We start from the raw sequence: 20,084 nt of genomic DNA, 5'->3' as shown, positions 1-20,084 counted from the left end.
ACTGAGGTATTTCCTGAACTTGTGACACTATTATTTTCATTGCATTGAGTTGACCACTGAAAGATAAAACAAAGCAGGGTGTCCAGCATTATCAAAAAGGGCCAGGGTAGCTGTAAATTCCTGTTTAAGCGTAATCTATGAAGAAAAAATGAAAATGACTGTTAGCTTCAGGGGTGCACCAACTTTACTGTACATCAATAAGTAACAACCTCAAGAGACTTGTTGTTATTGCTTACTAAACTAATTAGCTCTTTTTTGTCTTTAAATGGCAGTAATGTGCTTATGTAAATGTAAGCCAGTTTGGCTACATTATTATTTCACATAATTTAAATTTGCATGCAGCTTAATGTAAACCTGCATAAAATAATTAAATTGCAAGTATACAATTACATAGGTTGATCAAAGTAGGCGGCTCTCACTTTCCTCCTCCAGTGTACCTGGCCCTTTGAGGATAAGACTGTACATCTAAATGAATAGTTTTATTCTTCGTTCGGCACCAGGGGGCGCTCACAGTTGTTCCAGTTCACCTGACCTCATATTCATTTAAGTACTTCAGGGCTTTACTAGCTATTTACTAATGTTTGCTGTATCTATAAGACCTCCCCATGGGATCTCTTTACAATGTTTTATGATTGTGGATTTATGATTATCACACTGGTGGGGGTCCTCTTCCACGTCCCCCAGGGGCTGGTGAGCGGGTTACAGGTTGACGGGGATTCACGGCAGCCAGTGAGACATCCTTCTGCATTTTTACTGCTTTACCACTAGTGGCTGTTCCAGCTTTTTCAGTGACCTTTGGAGATTTACCAGCAGGGGGTTTACGGGCAGAATTCTCTGAGGTTCAGGAGGAAAAGAGATGAATAAAAGTGAACATGGCCAAATAATAACCCCTTGATATGAATCCTAATGTTACATTTTTGTATGCAATTTCTTTTTCTAATATTAGGACAATAATTATGTAAACAATTATTTACATTATTATATATAATTATATTATAAAATTATATAATTATGTACAAAATACATTTTGTAAAAAAGTGGGTGATTCCAAATGTGCAGGTTAAGCAATGTGTACTGAACATAACAACAAGCAAAATGTGATCATACATGTATATACAGTAGTGTGTGTTTGAGGAAGCGTTTTGTGAGCTGCTGCACAGAAGGCTGGAAACATCAGAATTAAACATCATAATGTGAAATAAATATGTTAGGATAACCTTTCTGAATCAGCTGTTTGTTTTAAAGGAATGTTTCATCATTACATGATTGCACGACAATCAATTGCACGACAAGCTACTCATTATTTAAAATGGGTAAGCCATACCAAATAGCTACTAGCCTTCCAAAATTTGCTAGCTGCACTAATTTATTTCAAATGATTAAAAATGCATGCTTTGCACAGGGTGTGATATATATTTTTGTAAACATTCATTTGCAAAAAGTTGGTATATGGTTCTTCGTTCTTTACATTGTTCTAGACACATGGTCAGAGTGCACAACGCACAAGGAGAGATAGTAAAAACAGGTGTTTAAAGTGTTTATTAATTTATAAACATAAAAATAAGAATAAACACTGCAATACTCCATTACCATAAGGATTCAGATCCACTGTTATGACACTTGCAACTGAGCTCTGGAGCATCCTACTCCTATCTGTGGTCTTTGACATGCTTCTACACTTGTGCCTTCATTGGACGTAATTAGAAATGACATGCACTGATATACCTGTATGTCTGAGCGAAAACAAATCCATCAGGTTGAAATCTGTATATCTACAAGACAGGATTGTGTCAATACATACAGTAGCTCTGGGGAAGGACACAAGGACATTTCTGCAGTGTTGAAATTAATTGAGTCTCCTGGTAGACTTGTCTGTATAGAGGGATAATGAATGCAGACATATATAGAGCAACCAAGAGCTATGGTAGCCCAGCCAAGGCCTGGACCTGAATCAAATGGAGCAGAGACCTAAAAATGGCTATGCACTTGGTTGAGCTTTAACAATTGTGTCAAAACTTTGTTTCCAAGTACTTATTGGTGGGTCTAAATACTAATGTAAACGGAATATTTCACTCAGCTTTAGTCATTATTACCCATTCTCTATGTGGAATTAACCTGATCTGTATGTATTTAGATTGTGGGAGGAAACCTGAGCACCTGGAGGAAACTGGGAAAATGCAAACTCCACACACATACAGATCTGACTTCCAGACAGGCAGAGCAGCGGCCTGGCACAGTTGCTAGGTAACCCCCACAATGATAGTAATCAGAACAGACGTGCGACACCTGGCCATAAGTCCACTTAAACCCCTAGAAACTGGCACACCATGTATGAATTGTTGTGAAATGCCAATGTCTCTGTCTACCAGCCGCCATGATCACCTGCACACTTCCATTCCTTAATCCACTACACTCTTTGCTTTCAACTCCTCGTTCACTACTTTTTGCTCTTTGCACACCAGTGTTCGAACTTTAATCAGCTCTGCTTCCTATTTAACCCATGAGCAGACTACACCTTGTGGCCAGATTATTGTGTGCCTTTTATGCACTTGGATCCATCACAATCTCTCTGAGCCCTAAAAATATAATCTGGCCAAAAATGGGTCCAACAGAGGCAGATCGCCTGAAGGAGGCATTACAGAGCCAAGGAGCACTTACTATCTGAGCACTTACCAACTGTTTATCAGACAGATTACCATCACAGAAGCCCTGGCGTCACTCATCCTTCAGCCTCCCACTCCAGTTCATACCTTTCGCCATGAACCATGACTCCCCACCCATCTACCTATGACGTGGACCTGTCCACCTGCCATTCCTCAGTGTCTCCATGCTCCCTCGCCTGGGAGGTAACCTACCCAACCTGCTGGAAGTGTTCATTGATTCAGGAACAGCTGGCAAATTCATGGATAAGGGCCTGGTGTCCCCACTCCCATTCCTGTGGGAAGTCTGCATGGTTAGCCATCAGGGCCATCCCTGGGTCAGGGCGGGCATCTTCTTCAAGAAGAAGAAAGATGGCAACCTCTGTCCCTGCAGTGATTACCAGTGATTGAATGCCATAACCTGACTGCTATGCCCCAGGGCCTTTGACTGCCTGCAAAAGGCCAGCTAGCTACTTAAAAATTATATAAAATTAGACCTAATTAGACCTGCGCAGTGCATACAACTTGATCCTACACACTTGTGCCTATTTCTCCTAGCGCTTTTCTCCCTGATCGCCTGACTAGCCATAAAATTGGCCCTTAGAAGAGTGAAGACAACCTTGGCTAAAGGGGGCTAATCTGGAGTGACCAGAAAAAATCTCGTATCTTGAATCATATTCCAAATACTGAGTGATTTGATTTAAGGGCTGCCCTTTGTGCAGTATGCCAGGGCCACCTTGTAGAAACAGCTCCTAGATGGGGGAGTACTATAACATGGCTACCTATGTGGTAGGCAAATCGACAGACAACTACACAACAGATTTCCACCCCACCATGACAGTAATTAGGCCAGACGAGTGACACCTGGCCTTAAGACCCCAGAAACCGACACACCACATGCGACCATTAAGAAAATCAAAGAAGCCAAGTCGAAGAAGAAAAAAGAAACGTCTAAGCCAAAGTGCTAAAAAGTTGTTGTTGTTTTTTAAGCGTAGTGGTAATACACAAACCACACACAAAAAAGATGATGTTTTGAGTGGTAACAAACTTGGCAGTGTGGCAGGTAACAAACGCTTCCCTCTGAGTTTGGGCTCCCATACTTAACAACATACACAGTGGCATGTAAATGTACCCGGTAATTTTTTTACTGCTTCGGGAAAATAGACATTGGATGGAAAGTAGAAGAATGGTTTTGTCACCTTTATTGCTATAGAAAAATAATAATAATTCATCATACCACCATGTTTCCACACACTTTCATACTTACATAATATACTGCAACTTCTGCCTGACATATATATATATATAATATATATATATCAAATTAAAGAATTGAATTGAGTAAATAAATATGAGACTACTAACCAGCTTCCTCTTTAGCAGGTGTTGTTGGTATCAGGGATTTATTGGGAAGAAGATCCTCCAAGTCTTTCATCACCTGATTAGTGCTGTCTTTGTTGTTCCTTCTGTTCTTCTCCTCATCTCTTTGCTATAAAGACAAGTCAGATATAATCATATTCTTTTTATTATTATTATTATTATTATTGGGGATTTTTTCCAGATTTTCTCCCTAATTTAGTCGTGGCCAATTCCTTCCGGTCACTAGAGGGCTCCCACATTAAGGCTACTACTACCATTCAGCCGGCGCGTGACGTCAGCAGTTCGAACTGTTTGCTCACACACCGTTAGGAGGAAGGAGGAAGGCGCTTATCCGCTCCTTCCGCGTGCGCAAGCTCACAGACGCCCCTGATTGGCTGTAGAGCCGTGATTAATGTGAGATTAATTAATGCTACTGTAAGTACCTCTCATCCCGCCCCCCTGAGAGAGCTCGGCCAATTATCTCTCTCTAGACCTCCGGCTGTGAGAGGTAACAGCATCACCCCGGGATCGAACCAGCGATCTCCGGATGACAGGGCGAGCACTTTACCACTGCGCCACTCGGAGGCCCCCAGATATAATCATATTCTAACATTTGTTAAACCTATATATTCTATATTATGTGTTTAGTAAATGCAGAATCCCTTATTGGAAAGTATTAGAATGTAACATTCGACTTTACTGTTATACTGTAAATGGCACTAACCATTTGTATCTTTCTCTTCAGATCCATGTTGGCTTTTTGATAGGCCTTTGAGACTGTATTTAGGTAGTAGATTGCTAGCCTGCATAAGAACACACCATAAGATGATGATGACACACAAGGAACTCAGCAAGTTGTCTTTATAAATCAAGAATAGCAGTTATCTACAAAGTCAAGACTAGAGAGAATAAAACTATTTGATTGAATTCATAGCTAATATACACTGCTTGCTCCCTTTAAACAATACAAATACCCACATCACCACTTAACCAATACCCCAACCTCAGTAACCTCCCTTAGGTGAGCACTCACACCATGAGAAGTACGACAGATATGATGAGTCCCGGGTTGGAGGCATAGGTAAAGATGTTGGCCACAAATGTTGGAAGGTTCTGGATCGTCTCAATTACCACATCATACATCTTCTGTCTCCCACTGTTCGGAGGAAAAAAGAAAAATGTTAATAAACCATAAAACTCCTGATATCATTTTATTTGATTTCTTGTTTAATTGTCTTTTCATTTACACATAGGATTCCACAGACCCCCAGAAAACTATGATGATTAGCCATGAAGGCCATGATTTCTTAGCAATCACAGTAATTTTTTATTGGGATTATACACTGTATATAGTATATAATATTGAGTTCTTACAGTTATTGACCTATAGATGCAATCCAAACTCTATTACCTATCAATTAACAGTTTTAATATATATATATATATATATATATATATATATATATATATATATATATATACAGTATATATATATACAGTATATATATATATATATATATATATATATATATATATATATATATATATATATATATATACAGTATATATATATATATATATATATATATATATATATATATATATATATGCATTCTGTAACTAGGCAATTTAGGCAACTAGGCAATTTAGTTTATGCATCCATTACATAAGCATAATGTTACTGTATACAATTAAATAATTATCATGATATTTGTATAGGAAAGTAAGGGGAAACCTGTATTGTTATGGATTATAACTCTTCTACCTTTGTGTGACTAGTTTATAAAAATCTCCTGAAGGTACCCAGTGCTTCTTTGGAACTTTTGGTTTCAGATTTAATGGCAATATTAAAACATGTCTACATACAATTCCTTCCATACTTTGAATACGAATAATTACCTGTTCAAGATCTAACAGTGAGTGTGTATGCTGTATGTGTGCATAACCTGAAGGGTCCACAGTCAAAAGAAGGAGACATGGTCATCATGGTGTAGACCACAGGCATGAGGCTGAGGAATAGCACAAGCAAAAGGATGCCCATGTAGAAGTTGTTGGAGCGTGAAGCTTTAAACACTCTCTCATGAGGGACGTTACTGCTCATTACTGCCCAGCACTGGAAATACATGGAGGTCACGAGGCGCAGAATGTTTATACCTACGAGCCCTGGTGCATAAAATGCACCCATCCTAAAAGAAAGTAAAAAAAAAAACCACACACACATATGTTAGTTCTTCATTGTGTGTTTTTGTAATTTTAGAATAAATAATGCATCCTTACCAGATCATTCCTTGGTTGAAAATTAGCCCAAGAACATTTCCACTGATATCGAACTCTGAATAAGAAGGCTGCAATGAAGACCACAATACACAAATGTTAAAGTTGCTTTTAACAACGTACTAAGCTTACAGTATCCAAGTCATAGTAAAAGACTCTCTCTGTAATTAAGTGCCCAGAGTAGAATCATGTGTCTCTGTTTGTCTTGTTGTTAAGTATCACCTATCAAGCTGCCTGTTGCTTTTAGGGTGTCATGTTAGCAATGAATAAATAAGTTTTATTGTTGTATTTTTGCAAAAACTCAAGTCAACAATGCAGAATACAGATCAACCTGTTTAAATAACTCTATAAAAATTGTTCTAGAAATTTCAACATTCTTCATGCTATTGAAAATTTTGAACAAAATATGTAACAATCACTGTATTCAAGTTCAGAAAAGCAGATATCTTTTCTCTGTGCCATCTCCAACTAGTTTCCCCTACAACATGGTGAAAATCTCAGTCTCAAGGCCAGGAGCTACACAAGTTACTTATTACCAATACCAGTGACTGTACCTCATCTAATGCATTATCAAGACACCACCATGTCTACTAAAACATCAGCAGCTGTAATGAGGACTGCTGATGTGGCTAGGGCAAAAAATTGCCATGTCCGCACTGTGAGACGCCTAAGACAGCGCTACAGGGAGACAGGAAGGACAGCTGATCATCCTCGCAGTGGAAGACCACGTGTAACAACACCTTCACAGGATCGGTACATCCGAATATCACACCTGCGTGACAGGTACAGGATGGCCACAACAACTGCCCGAGTCACACCAGGAACACACAATCCGTCCATCAGTGCTCAGACTGTCCGCAATAGGCAGTCCATGAGGAGGAGATGCACTGCAGTACTTCAAGCAGCTGGTGGCCACACCAGATATACTGACTGGTACTTTTGATTTTGAGCCTCCCTTCATTCAGGGACACATTGGGAAACATTTTTAGTTTATGTCTTATGGTGTTGACTCTTTTAGTGTTCATACAAATATTTACACATTAAGTTTACTGAAAGTAAAAACAGTTGAAAGTCAGACGACCTTTCTTTTTTTGCTGAGTATATGTATATATATTTATTTATTTATTTTTTATTTTTATTTTTTTACTGTAAGTCGCTCTGGATAGGTCTGTCAAATGATATAATGTAAATGTAAGCCATAATATTTCCTTAATTCAGAAAAGTGCTTTCCAAATTAATGTCCTGAAGGAATAAATACCTCTGAAGACACAGAGAACCATTTAAGGTAACAGAATCTTTAATCATTTGGAATGTAGCTAAAGATGTTAACCTACTGTTCAGAAAGTCATGGGTGAAACCCCAGCACCAGCACGCTGTCACTGTTGGGCACTTTAATGAGGCCCTTAACTGCTCAGATGTATAATGATATAAATGTAAGTTGCTCTGCATAAGGGTTTTTGCTAAATGCTATAACTTATAGCCTATAGTGGGTATAGAAAAAAATCACCCTCCTTTAAAACATCCAAGTTTTAACATCTAAGTAAGATAAAACACCAACATGAAAAATTACAAAATACAAATAGATAAAATACAAAAGAAACTGAATCACTGATTTGGAAAAAGATTCCAACCCCCGCCAAGTTTCATCAAACTGGATGAAAGAGCCAGGAGGAAACTGGTCAGAAAGGGCTACCAAGAGACAAACACCAACTCTGAAGCAGTTACAGAAATTTATGACAAAGGGTGGTCATTGAGTGCATATGACAACAGTATAACAAATTTTCTACAAATCTGGCTTATATGGGATGGTTGCAAGGAAAAAGTCCCTCCTCAAGAAAGGCCACATGCTGTCATGACTGAGCTTTGCGAAAATGCAGATGGTAAAATTTTTAAATTGAAATGAATTTATCACAACACCAAATGATATGTTTGGAATCCAATACAGCTCAATATCCAACTAACACCATTCCTACAGTAAAGCCTGGAGATGGTAATATCCTTTTATAGGGTGGTTTCTCTGCAACAGGGACTGGAGCACTTGTCAGAAAAATGTATGGGACAAAATACCATCGAATTCTTAAGTAAAACGTAACTTCTAAAAAAAAAAATCATAAAATTCTGAATAATAACTTACAAATCCAGCCTCAAGGTCCCAGCACCAGCAGTAGTTGAGGAAACGTACAATTAAAGCTCTCATGAAGTCTCCAACCAGGATGGTCAGGTACGTCACCTGAATATCTGAGACTGTTAGCTTCACGAACTCCTACAGCAGGTAACAAAAACAATTTTCAACATATAGCTGCTTATGTCAAGCATTAATCATTATTTGCAGTAATATATCTAAAATGTGGTTTTAAAGGATTTAATTTGTTTAAAAACAAGATTTGTTAATACGCACAATTCCCACTTCAGTCTCCCAGCAAGGACCCCTGATCACGTCAGCAGGTGAAATATCTGGTGGAGGAATATTCTCTGTCACGTTGTGATACAGTGTGTAGTTAGCATAGTATTGGTTCAAAGCCCAGTCGGTTTCATTCTTTATCAATTTCTCCTTCTCCAGCTATTAATAAAGCATTGGGAATGTTAAGGTCAAAAAGTGGTTTTAAACATACCCTTAGTACAGTTTAAATCATTGTTGTATTTCTGTACCTTCTCATTGACATCATCAATAAGAGCAAACAGGAAGGTGTAGAGATTTCCCAGGAAGAGGGCGAAAATGCGGCCCAGCTGCCACTTCAAGGCAATCCGAGGATGATAATCTTCCAGTTCAGCGATGGTCTCAAACAAAGGTGGGCACACCAAACCCAACAGAGACATTACGAACTCCACCTAAGGGACAAATCATTATTAGGAATAAAACAAAATTCTAGTAAAATATAGTAAACCTGCAGCAGAAGCCAGCACCACCAGCTTGATGCAGGTCATCCCCCTGAGTTTGTTTGTGTTTCCCATTGTACAGTGACAATTTGTGGTTACGGTATACCATGTGAGCTTTGAATATATACAGTACTGTACCATGTGAGCTGTGAATCCTGTGTCAGTGTTTTACTCTTGTCAAACCCAGGCCACCCATATACACATTTCCCATCACATTGCCTTGTATTCTGGTCCAACTCAAGACTGGGTGGTAACACTTACCTCATTTTTTTGGTACCAGGATAGTTGATTGCTATCCAGTTTAGCAAAATCTTGTGATCTTTTCACCACAAAGTAGATAAGATATCCACTCCCTCCCAGGCTGCACAGGATCAGTACGTTAGCAAGAACACGCAGAAATCTCCTCAAATGAATGTTCTCGTCCTTTAAATTCTCCTGCTCATCCACTATAGATTCCTATATGGGTAAAGTTCAGGGAACAAGTCAACGGTTTAAGTACACTACAGACACTATGCAGACCAAAATAACCATGTTATAGTGTATAAATCTGGAATGTGATGTTTTTAACTATCACATTCCACATTTAGACCCCTGCTTGCTGTTATAATGCACTCAATCTTTCCAGAGGGCTTTGCACTAGATTTTGCATGGCTGTGTTTTTTTTTTTTTTTTATCAGATCTCAGGTACCAAAGGAGTCAGTCATACTGTGCATTGAAGAATGTGCAGTCAGCATTCAAGATCAAGTTAAGTTCAGTGCCTTGGCAAACAACCTAGGCTAACAATTTCTTCCCAAGCTTGCTATGTGCACAGGTGCATTTTCATCCTGGAACTGGTTAGGACCTCTTAGTTCCAGAAACGGGAAATTATAATGCTCTGGCATATGAAGACATTCGATATTGTGCTATTGTGCGCTTTCAAGTTTGTGAAAACAGTTTGGGAAGGGTGTCAACATACTTACAGTATGGTGTATAGTGTATTAAGTGCCGGGATGTATTAGCACATTTATTTTCAACACCAATTTTATAGACATGCATTTACCTTGAGTCAATGCAACTTAGATTTTTGAAGTGGAGCAAAGGCCTCAAAAATGAACAGGAAATTCACAGTATGTGTCAAAGTTCTGTATCACTAAGTTTACTGTAAGTTTGTGTCTAAAACTATTGATCCTTATGTTTAAACTAAGATTATGAAAATCATCAAGATTAAAAATTTACATGCAGAAGTTACACCAATGTATTTAACCAGTAATTCAGATTTTGTTTTAAAGTAAGCCCACAAGCTTATAAAGCTTATCAAATAATAGTAATAATAATAACAACTATGCTAATGCCATATAAAAAACGCCAACTAGTCTACTTAGCATGACTTTGGACTGTGCGAGGAACCCAGAGTACCCAGGCATGGGAAGAACATGCGAAATCTATGCAAACAGACCCAAAGCCAGGACCCGAACCCATGGAGACCATGGAGATGTCAGGTCACAATGCTTGCCACTATGCCACTGTACCACCTTTGCCATGCTACATGTCACAGTACCATATGATTATTTATCATGCGTTTAAATAGCTGTTTAAGAAATGGGTATGAAGTTCAGCCTGACCTTGAAGCTAGTTGTTATAGAAGCATATTTATTGTCAGCTGTCTCTGGGTTTCCAATGAGGTAATCCCAACTAGTGAAGAGTTTCCAGCAAAACACAAAGTCACTTTCCTCTCCTCCATCACCTCCTTCATTGGCATTTCTTGCCATCCTTTAAAAAAATTACATACTTGTCAGTCACTACAGGTGAGTTTTTATTATGATTCAGAATCGCTGCATTACAGTAAACATGATCCCGTCTTCTCCTTCAACACAGCAAGGTGAATACTGCTTAGAAAAGAAAAACTTACGTCCTTATCACCACCATCAGGCTGTAGCCAAATATTCCTATTCCAACTAGGAAATAGGACAAGGGTAGACGAAACTTAAGGAGTCCAATAGTATTCTGGTTATTATAGTAGCCATAAAATAGAACGGAGTACCTGCAGTAACCCTTTAAAGAAAAAGAAGAAAGATTGATGTATTTTCAACCAGTATTTTATTGTAATGTATTGTCATTTTCTTAATAGTCTGTTCCTTACTCCAAACTCAAAAAGAACCGAGAAGTCCATAGCGGTATCCTGCTCCTCTCTGGGCACTGTTTTCCTGGGGATGGAGCCATACGGCAAACCCATCAGGACCTCCAGAAAGAGAGCGAGATGTGACTTTATAGATTACTTCAAACACCAAATCTGTCTGAAAGAGTAGGAATACAATCAACAGGGTAGTAATATCTGTTTAAACTGTTCAGGGTGATCCCCTGAGTTGTTAACGGTATTTATATTCCATTTGTCATGTCCGAGTTCCCAGTTAAATTTAAGGACCCACCAGCAGGTCCAGTCCAACACCCACCCTATTGTAGCTAAATGCATTTTATATTGGCTGTACTGTTGTAACTTAATCATTCATAGAGGTACTCAATAATATTTAGGTTGGGATGAATCACTGAAAAAATGTAGGAGGTAAAGGACACAAGCTTGCCAACAACTTCACACTTTTTGCTAAGTAAATTAAAAAAATTACATCTAATTTAATATAGGTAGCAGTGCTATTTGGACAAATCAAACCTAACTAAATCTTTCCCCAAAAATATTTTAAATTGCAAATTTACCTCTGGGATGACAACAAGCCCAAACATAAGTCCAAAAAGGACAAGGTTAAGGCCATACATCCACCTGAGGAAGATGAAGTAGGAGGCTACAGATGACCCAAAGTGACCTTGGAGAAAAAAAAAAAAGAGACAAAGTCGGGTAACCTGGAACAAGCAGGAAATCTACAGTAGAAACATGCCAGCAAATTGAATTGAGTATTAATGTAAAAAAACCAAACCCAACTTTCTACTTCTTTGATTTTCCTCTCCCATGGAATGCATGCTGTCTTAAAGTTATCGAAGTCACGATTGAATTTGATCAATTTCTGAGAAATAGAAAAAAAGTAGAAATATAATTGTAACGTATTCTGACATAATAGAGACAAAAATATACCTCTGATAAAAACAATGATATACCTTGGTCATCATGACTTTAAAGGCGTAGAGTTTCCGTCCTTTCCCTTTACCCAAAGCACCTTCAAACTTCTCTACAAACTCTTGTGCTTCCCTAAAACCATTTAGACAAAAAGACAAACAAGATAGTTAAAATTCAATTATTTGTCACATGTACCTTACAGCACAGTAAAATAATCTTTATGCATATCCCAGTGAAGAAGCTGGCGTGAGCCCGAATACAGCACCCCTGGAGCAAATAGGGTTATGGGCCTTGCTCAAGGGCTCTACTGTGGCAGCTTGGCGGTGCCAGGACCTTCAAATCAGTGACCCAGAGCCTTAACTGATCGAGCCACCTTCTGGAAAATGCAGGTCAACTTTAACCTTAGCAGTCCATCACCTTGACCACTTGATCTAAAATCTTGTATAAAATGTAGAAAAACTCATTAGAAATCTTGATCTTTTCTAGTACTTGTTTGAATCTGACCAACAAGGCTTAGTTTTAAGCCTTGTAAGATAAGTTATTACAAGGTAAGATATACAGTAGCACACGGCATCATTACATGCAATTAGTGGACCAATTCACAATCCCTTTGGAGTAAACACAGATGTTGACACCTTTTCACGAATATCACATTCCACCCACTACTGGTTTCCAATGTAACCCAACACATTGGCGAATTAATTACCTCCTGGATTAAGGATATGTTGCGATCATGACAAGGGACATTAATAACACAACAAAACAAAAACAATACAACAAATTTAGCAATAAAGTGTTGAACTAAAGCTGATATGGCTAATAGCCTTAACTAAAAGTTATAAAGATGTATGGTAGCAGAACAGGCATGCTAGTAGAATAAAGCAAATATGTACTGTGTACTGTATGTGAAGAGTGTAATAACCACTATTCACTTAAATTCTCATGATGGAAACTTGACATCTTGCTGTATAACAATATACATTTCTGGCACGTGGGTCCAGATAGATAATAATCTAAGTTTACTTGTGCCAGGTTTTGAAACAGTTATTCTGAAAAGACTTAATAAAACTACCCGAACTGCAATTTCATCCAACCAAACCAGTTCCTTTTAGGTTCCAGGTCAATTAAAACACTCCCTTGCACCATTGCCACCCTTTTTGTCTTAGGATCCGTGTCTCTACAACTCAGGTACTCAGGCGAAATACAAACCACTGAAGCCCAGCTGCCAGCACAGGCTATCAGTGTTCTCTTGGACAGTGTTTGATTCTACTACCTCTGAACTTGTCTAAACTCTCATCATCTATTCTGACTGGAGATTGCCTGGAGCAGTCTGAGGTAAAGGTTCACCACAAGGCCAAGGATCCAAGGGCGATTTATCAAACTTGTTTAGACAGTTTTATTTATTTACTATTTCTAGTTTTTTTTATTTTAATTTTTTTTCATTATTTTTACATTTTGGTGATTTTTGCAAGATATATCTGATAAGTTATAGTTTATACAGAAAATCCCAACAAAACAGCTGATGCATTTCTGATGCAAGGTCAAATATGTTAAATTCATATCAGATTTTTTTTTCTGTTAAAGGTATAGCAGGGTGTGCGTGGTCAGTCTACAACCAAATAATAATAATAATTATTATTATTATTATTATTATTATTTTTTTTTTTTTAATAATTTGATTATAGTACATGAAAAGCCAAGGGAAGGTAAGGCTGTGGTAAAGCCCTCGAATCTGAATGCAAGCAAAAGAAATCGGAACCAGAAGTGGCACAAAAGCATCCATGAAACTTAGTGTTACAAGGAAAGCTACGTTACTTCAAAATCAGGAGTCTTCTTTTCATCCGCCATGGTTTGTTTCGAAGTGTAGCAATAAGTTTCTTCTTTTCTTCGACCTCCTCTTTTAGCCGAGCCATTTCACCCTCTGACAGGGACTCAGCATCAGATTCACTCCCAGATGAGCTACCAGAGAGGAACATCAGATATCACAATAAGGATGACTAATTTCCACTCATTTTTAATCTCTTAAACAGTGCAGCTTGTAAAAATCGACTGTGATACAAATTTTAGGTTGGTAGTCTAAAATAATAGTTTTTAAAAGTATAAAGCAAGAAGAACGAAAGAAGCATGCAAAACCTTAGATAAATTTGTCACACTAAAGGTTGAGTCACATTGTTGGTTTAATCAATTAATTAATTCATTAATTAATTAATTGACATGTATCAGTCTGGAGAGGGTTAAAAAGCCATTTCACAATGAGAGGCAATGTCCACTTTTAACCTTATTGTCATTGTTTCCTTTCAATTTTGATATATTGGAATATACGATTGTATAATTTTCCCATTACCAAAGGACTATAGATTGTTTATACTAAGCTATTTTTTATTTTGTTTTTCATTCACTTTTGTTCCTTATTCCAGGCTTTAAGTTCTAATTGGCTAGGGAAATGCACCGCAGAGGGCTGGTCTGGTGCAGTTTATTGCAAGCAACAAACAGTTAAATGCTGACTTTGACAAATGAGAGAAAAGGAAGGAATTTCAGGCATGTTAGTATTTCAGATGGAACATTAACAGAAACATTTTGAAAACTTCCAAAATCTTGTTCTAAAAGAAGTGTAATATGTAGCTTCAAAGTTAGAAGACAAATTCTAGCCATACTCTACCTGCTACCTTCTCCTTTTTTCTTTTTATCGCCCTTTTCTTTCCCAGCTTTTCCTTTTCCAGTTTTCTCCTTATTGTTCTCTTCCTCTTTTTCCTTTTTGCTTGCTCCTTTTCCATTCTTCTTCTTGCTCCCTTTGTCCTCTTCACTGTCCACATCAGAATCCTGGGCTGCAGCATTGGTCTTCTTTCTGTTGGTAGCCTTTCTCCGCCCACGTGGTTTCTCACTATTGTTGTCTTCAAGATTGTCATTTCTCCTTCTTCTGCCTCGTCTTTGGCGAGGAGTTTCATCTTCCTCCTCCTCTTCATCATCACTAGCTGCTGTTTTTGCTTTCACTCTGCGAGCAGCAGCTCTGGGTCTTCCTGCACTTCTTGGTCTCCTGATGTCGTCTGAGGAACAGGTGAGACATGGCACTGTACTGTTTCATATTGTTTATACAATAATTTACTTATGTAATACATATAAATGTAAAAAAAAGAATGTAAAATATTTAAAATAATTCTATTAAACTATCTTTTCCAAAAATGTTCCCCTTCCTAAATGCAGTAGAGACAATAATTTGTGTATAAGGACCATAAATAATATACTGATTATATAAAAATGGCAAGCATTGTCAGACTTTTATTATTAAAAGAGGTTTTGTTAAATGTATTAATTATATGTATTAAGTATAAATGTAAATTTATTATAGAAACAGTGTTCCTATAATAATTGTCACCCTTCATAAAAAATGATTGAAGATGCTTGCACGAAATTAGACATTAAACACATTTATTCTATTTCCACTCATATATAAACAAGAAAATGTCTGTTCTGTATGAATTCCAAAACCAAACCTTTTTTTCGAAATCCTAAATAATTAATACATTTAAACAATGGGGGGATAAATAAAATATGTTCAGTGTTTAAAAGTAAATGATGAAGTCCAATGGAGTCTACCTTAATTAAGTCTTATAAATGAATATAAGCAGAAATGGAAAACATATTAAGTATTTAGTATATTAAAATGTGCTATTTCTCATTTAAATGTAAGCAAATGTGTGATTTGAACCGCACTGAACCACATTGTGAAAAAAAAGGGGGGGAGATTTTCCATTTTGTTTAGATGACTCTCTGATAGACCGATCTAACATGGATTATCAGGTTTTACACACACTCTCAAAGTCTGTGTCAGCTCAATGGGGGAAAGAGGTAAAATACTACAAACTTAATACTAAGAAACTCTGAAATCTATAAATATTTCTAAAATTCATTTTAGTAGTACTTTCAGACTTATGGACCTCTTTGTGTTTTATATGCATACTTTAAACATAGAAATTAAGTATCTGCTTGGAAATAAAGTAAACACCTATACATTTATACATTCTGCTATACATAACTTACCATCACTGTCTAACTCAGCATCTATCTCAATTCCAACTGTAACACACAAACACAAACAGGCAACAAAATGACATATATTAATAAGCAATTCAAATCTAAAGCATTCACATATTGCCAAGTAAATAACTAAGTAAAACCTGTATTGAAAAAATTACAAAACAATGGATCAATAATCTATTGTTACTCTCACCGTCTTCCAGATTCGCAGTAATGCCTGTTTTTTGGCGTGGCATTTTTCAACGTCGTGTGATTTCAATATCCGGTCATTCTTGCGTCTGCAGTTTTCTGCTGGTGAAGGCATGTGACACAGAGGACACAGTTGAGTGGCATTCAGCTCTCAATGTGTGGCAGGTGCATCTCTCCAAAGCCCGAGCATCAGATGTCCCCTTGGATACTGCAAACGATATCTCTCCGGAAATTGGCAGCAAAAAGCCTAGTGGCCAGACGAGAAATCTCAAGAGGAGAATGGACAAAAGACAGCGTAAAATGACCTGGTCTTAACCTGCATGCAACAACATCTTCGATTACGAACCACGTAAGACCTCCAAGCTAATCAGACTGTAGATAACACTGAAAATACGGTGTACCATAGAATCATAGACAATCTTATTAAAATATGGAATTTTTTTCTGACATTATTATTCTTTGAATATATTTAAAATATTTCCATCAGTTATTTCACTTGAATAAAAAATCTGGGGTAAAAATCTAAAGAAAGCAGAATAACAGAAGTCTTAACAAAAAAAATTAAGGTTTGATGGGGCATGGGTTTATTTTAATTCATGTATATTAAAAAAAGAAAAATCTACTCTACAGTTTGTATTTATGACCTGTAAAGGAATTAGCTTTTTATGTCTGTTTAATTAGTCAAACACATGTCTGATTATGTGGACATAGCTTGGCCTTATGAATAATTCAAGTGGCAATTGGACACCAAGGCACAACCAGTACGGCCATTAAAACCTTCTCCTTCCCAGAATTATGGCTCTGTTTAGCTGTCCCTCATGTGCTCATTTTGTCCAGACTTTTTTATTTTTTAACTCATAGAGACTTTTGTGTCTTTTCTAATGCAGTTTCTATGATGTGTTGTACTCTTAACAGAGAATTCAGGGATCTCTACGTAAATGCCTACACATGCATCTGAACTTGAATGGCATCCAATTCTTAATCCATAGGTTTTAATGTGTTATTTGCACTTCACCTTGCAGCTATAACAGCAAACTCTTATTAAAAGGCTTTCTACAAGGTTTAGGAGTGTGTTTATGGAAAAAAAAATTTTATGGGAGCACATTTGGGAGGTCAGATTCTGATGTTGGACGAGTTGGCCTGGCTCACAATCTCTGCTCTAATTCATCCCAAAGGTCTACTATTGGGTTGAGGTCAGGACTCTGTGCAGGCCAGTCAAGTTATTTCACACCAAACTCAGCCATGTCTTTATGGACCTTATTTTGTGCACTGGTGCACAGTCATGTTGGAGCAGGAGGGGGCCAAACTGTTCCCACAAAGTTAGGGGCATGCAATCGTCCAAAATGGTTTTATATGTTGAAGCATTAAGAGTTCCTTTGACTAGAACTAAGGGGTCGAGCACAACTCCTAAAAAAACAACCCCCCATCATAATCCCTCCTGCACCAAACTTGACAATGCAATCAGACAAGTACCGTTCTTCTGTCAACCGCCAAACCTAGACTCATCCATTGGGTTGCCAAATTCAAAGACAAAGAAACATAATTCTTCACTCCAAGGAACATGTCTTCACTGCTCTAGAGTCTAGTAATGGCGTGCTTTACATCATTGTATCCGATGCTTTGCATTGCACTTAATGTAAGACTTGGATGCAGCTGTTCAGCCATGGAAACCCATCCCATAAAGCTCTCTACACTCTGTTTTTGAGCTAATCTGAAGGCCACATAAAGTTTGGAGGTTCTGTAGCTATTGACTCTGCAGAAAAATAGCAACCTCTGTGCACTATGTGTCTCAGCATCCACTGACCCTGCTCAATGATTTTACGTGGCCTACTACTTTGTAGTTGAGTTGATGTTGTTCCTAATCACTTTTACTTTGTCATAATACCATTACCAATTTTCTGAGGAATATTCAGTAGCAAGGAAATTGCACAACTTGACTTATTGCACAGGTGGCATCCTATCACAGTACCATGCTGGAATTCATTAAGCTCCTGAGAATGTTTGTAGAAGTGGTCTGCTTACCTAGGTTCTTGATTCTATACACCTGTAATCTCCTGTGGTGATGCCCAGATAGGAGCAGGACAGATTTCCTGGGGTGGTACACCTCTACGTAATGCTCCGGAGGAGAAGAAGTTAAGGAGACACCTTTCATACATAGTAAACACATTAGAGTATAAACTGTATTGATATTTTTCAGATTTTAGTATCTGTACAGATTTGTACAGCAGAATTTTAGTGTGTAGAAGGTGGAAAAACAATCTAGAGGATAGATACATTTTTCATGTATGAGAAGCTGTGTATAATGTATTTATGTCCTGGGTCAAACTAGTGTAAAGGACTGCATTTTATAATATCTGGAAGACCATGAAGAAGCAGCACAATGCTATTTAGCAGCACCAGTGATTTCAAAGTATTCAGCATGATAGCATGACAGCATGTCCCTCAACATGATCAGCAATGTGCCCACTGATGTTTTCTACCTGACCAATCAATCTTTCAGTTGACAGTTGTGTCATAGAGTTAAGGTACCATATCTTTTCATGTAGTAGTAGTAATAATAATAATAATAATAATAATAATAATAATAATAATAATAATAATAACACATTTTATTTATAAATCACTTTACATTTGTGGACAAATCAAAGCAAGAATAAAGGAGTAATGATCCGGGGAATGAGTGTCCCCATTAATATGCTTTCCTGAACAAAAGTCTTTAACTGTTTTTTGGTATTTACTGTAGGTATTTATGGAGAAAAGATGCCTTGTAGGTTGTGGAGTAAGGAGTTCTTTGAGATAGTATGGGGCATTTCCATGGATGCACTGGTGGGTAAGTAGCCAGAACATAGTGAACATAGATTTTCATAGAGTTTATATATTTAATAAAGAGATGGATGGGAGTCAGTGGCATGTCCGGAGGATTGGAGTGATGTGCACATACAGGATCCTGGCAGCACTGTTTTCAATGTGTTGGAGCTTTTGAAGACTCACAATCCCAGAGATCCCAATGAGAAGTGCAATACAATTGTCAAGCCTGCTGAAGTGACTTGAGCTTTGGATCATCAATAAGTTAACAATAATTTTTGATACAGGAAGTTTCATTTCCTTGATTCTTCATGATTTATCCATCAACCATACAGTTTTTTTTTTTTTTTTACCCCAATGTGACAGTCTGTTTTTAGCACACATCTGTTTTTCAGATTGGATCTCTTGGGCTGCATTCCTATTACAAGCCACATTGCTCATTTCAAATTTTTTGGCCAGATCGGATTTGCATGTCATGATGGTTTACATTCATAAGTGACTTGTCTCTGACTCTACACCATGTTCCAAATTATAATGCAAATGATATCTTTCCATGATTTTCATAATTAGTCATTGCAAATGACAGTCAGTATAATTTTCAAGTCATCAACCATACGATCATACGATCTAGGATCACATCGTATGAAAATCTATGTTCACTTTATGGGGTCCTAGAGTGGATACATAGCTGATATGTGGTCATGTGACATGAATAAGAGTAATAACAGACTTGGACACATGATAGTTTTATCATGTTGAAATGTTCTAAATCAGGACAATGGTCATAGAAATTATGTTCCCACTAACAGTCGAATGTGGAAAATTGAATAAATTCACTGAATATTTATTATGTCACTTTGGAA

General features: G+C 37.5%; 1 protein-coding gene across 1 annotated transcript; it reads right to left on the bottom strand.

The window, feature by feature from the left end:
* Positions 1-649: 649 nt before the first annotated feature.
* On the bottom strand, positions 650-16,463 carry tmc2b (transmembrane channel-like 2b). Its single transcript, XM_053481338.1, has 20 exons — positions 16,421-16,463; positions 16,231-16,266; positions 14,852-15,236; positions 14,008-14,151; positions 12,234-12,324; positions 12,061-12,142; positions 11,838-11,944; positions 11,269-11,367; positions 11,038-11,180; positions 10,751-10,898; positions 9,411-9,605; positions 8,922-9,101; positions 8,671-8,832; positions 8,407-8,535; positions 6,276-6,343; positions 5,945-6,184; positions 5,032-5,154; positions 4,723-4,801; positions 4,005-4,128; positions 650-834 (listed from the first exon to the last, which is right to left on the bottom strand). The coding sequence occupies exons 1-20, from the start codon at positions 16,461-16,463 to the stop codon at positions 650-652; spliced, it is 2,763 nt and encodes a 920-aa protein (XP_053337313.1).
* Between the last annotated feature and the right edge of the window lie 3,621 nt (positions 16,464-20,084).

Source organism: Clarias gariepinus, chromosome 21 (assembly GCF_024256425.1).
Source record: "Clarias gariepinus isolate MV-2021 ecotype Netherlands chromosome 21, CGAR_prim_01v2, whole genome shotgun sequence".
In the NCBI taxonomy this organism is placed as follows: Eukaryota; Metazoa; Chordata; class Actinopteri; order Siluriformes; family Clariidae; genus Clarias; species Clarias gariepinus.
Note: the sequence above shows the minus strand (reverse complement) of the source record. Positions and strands in the feature narration are given on the sequence as shown.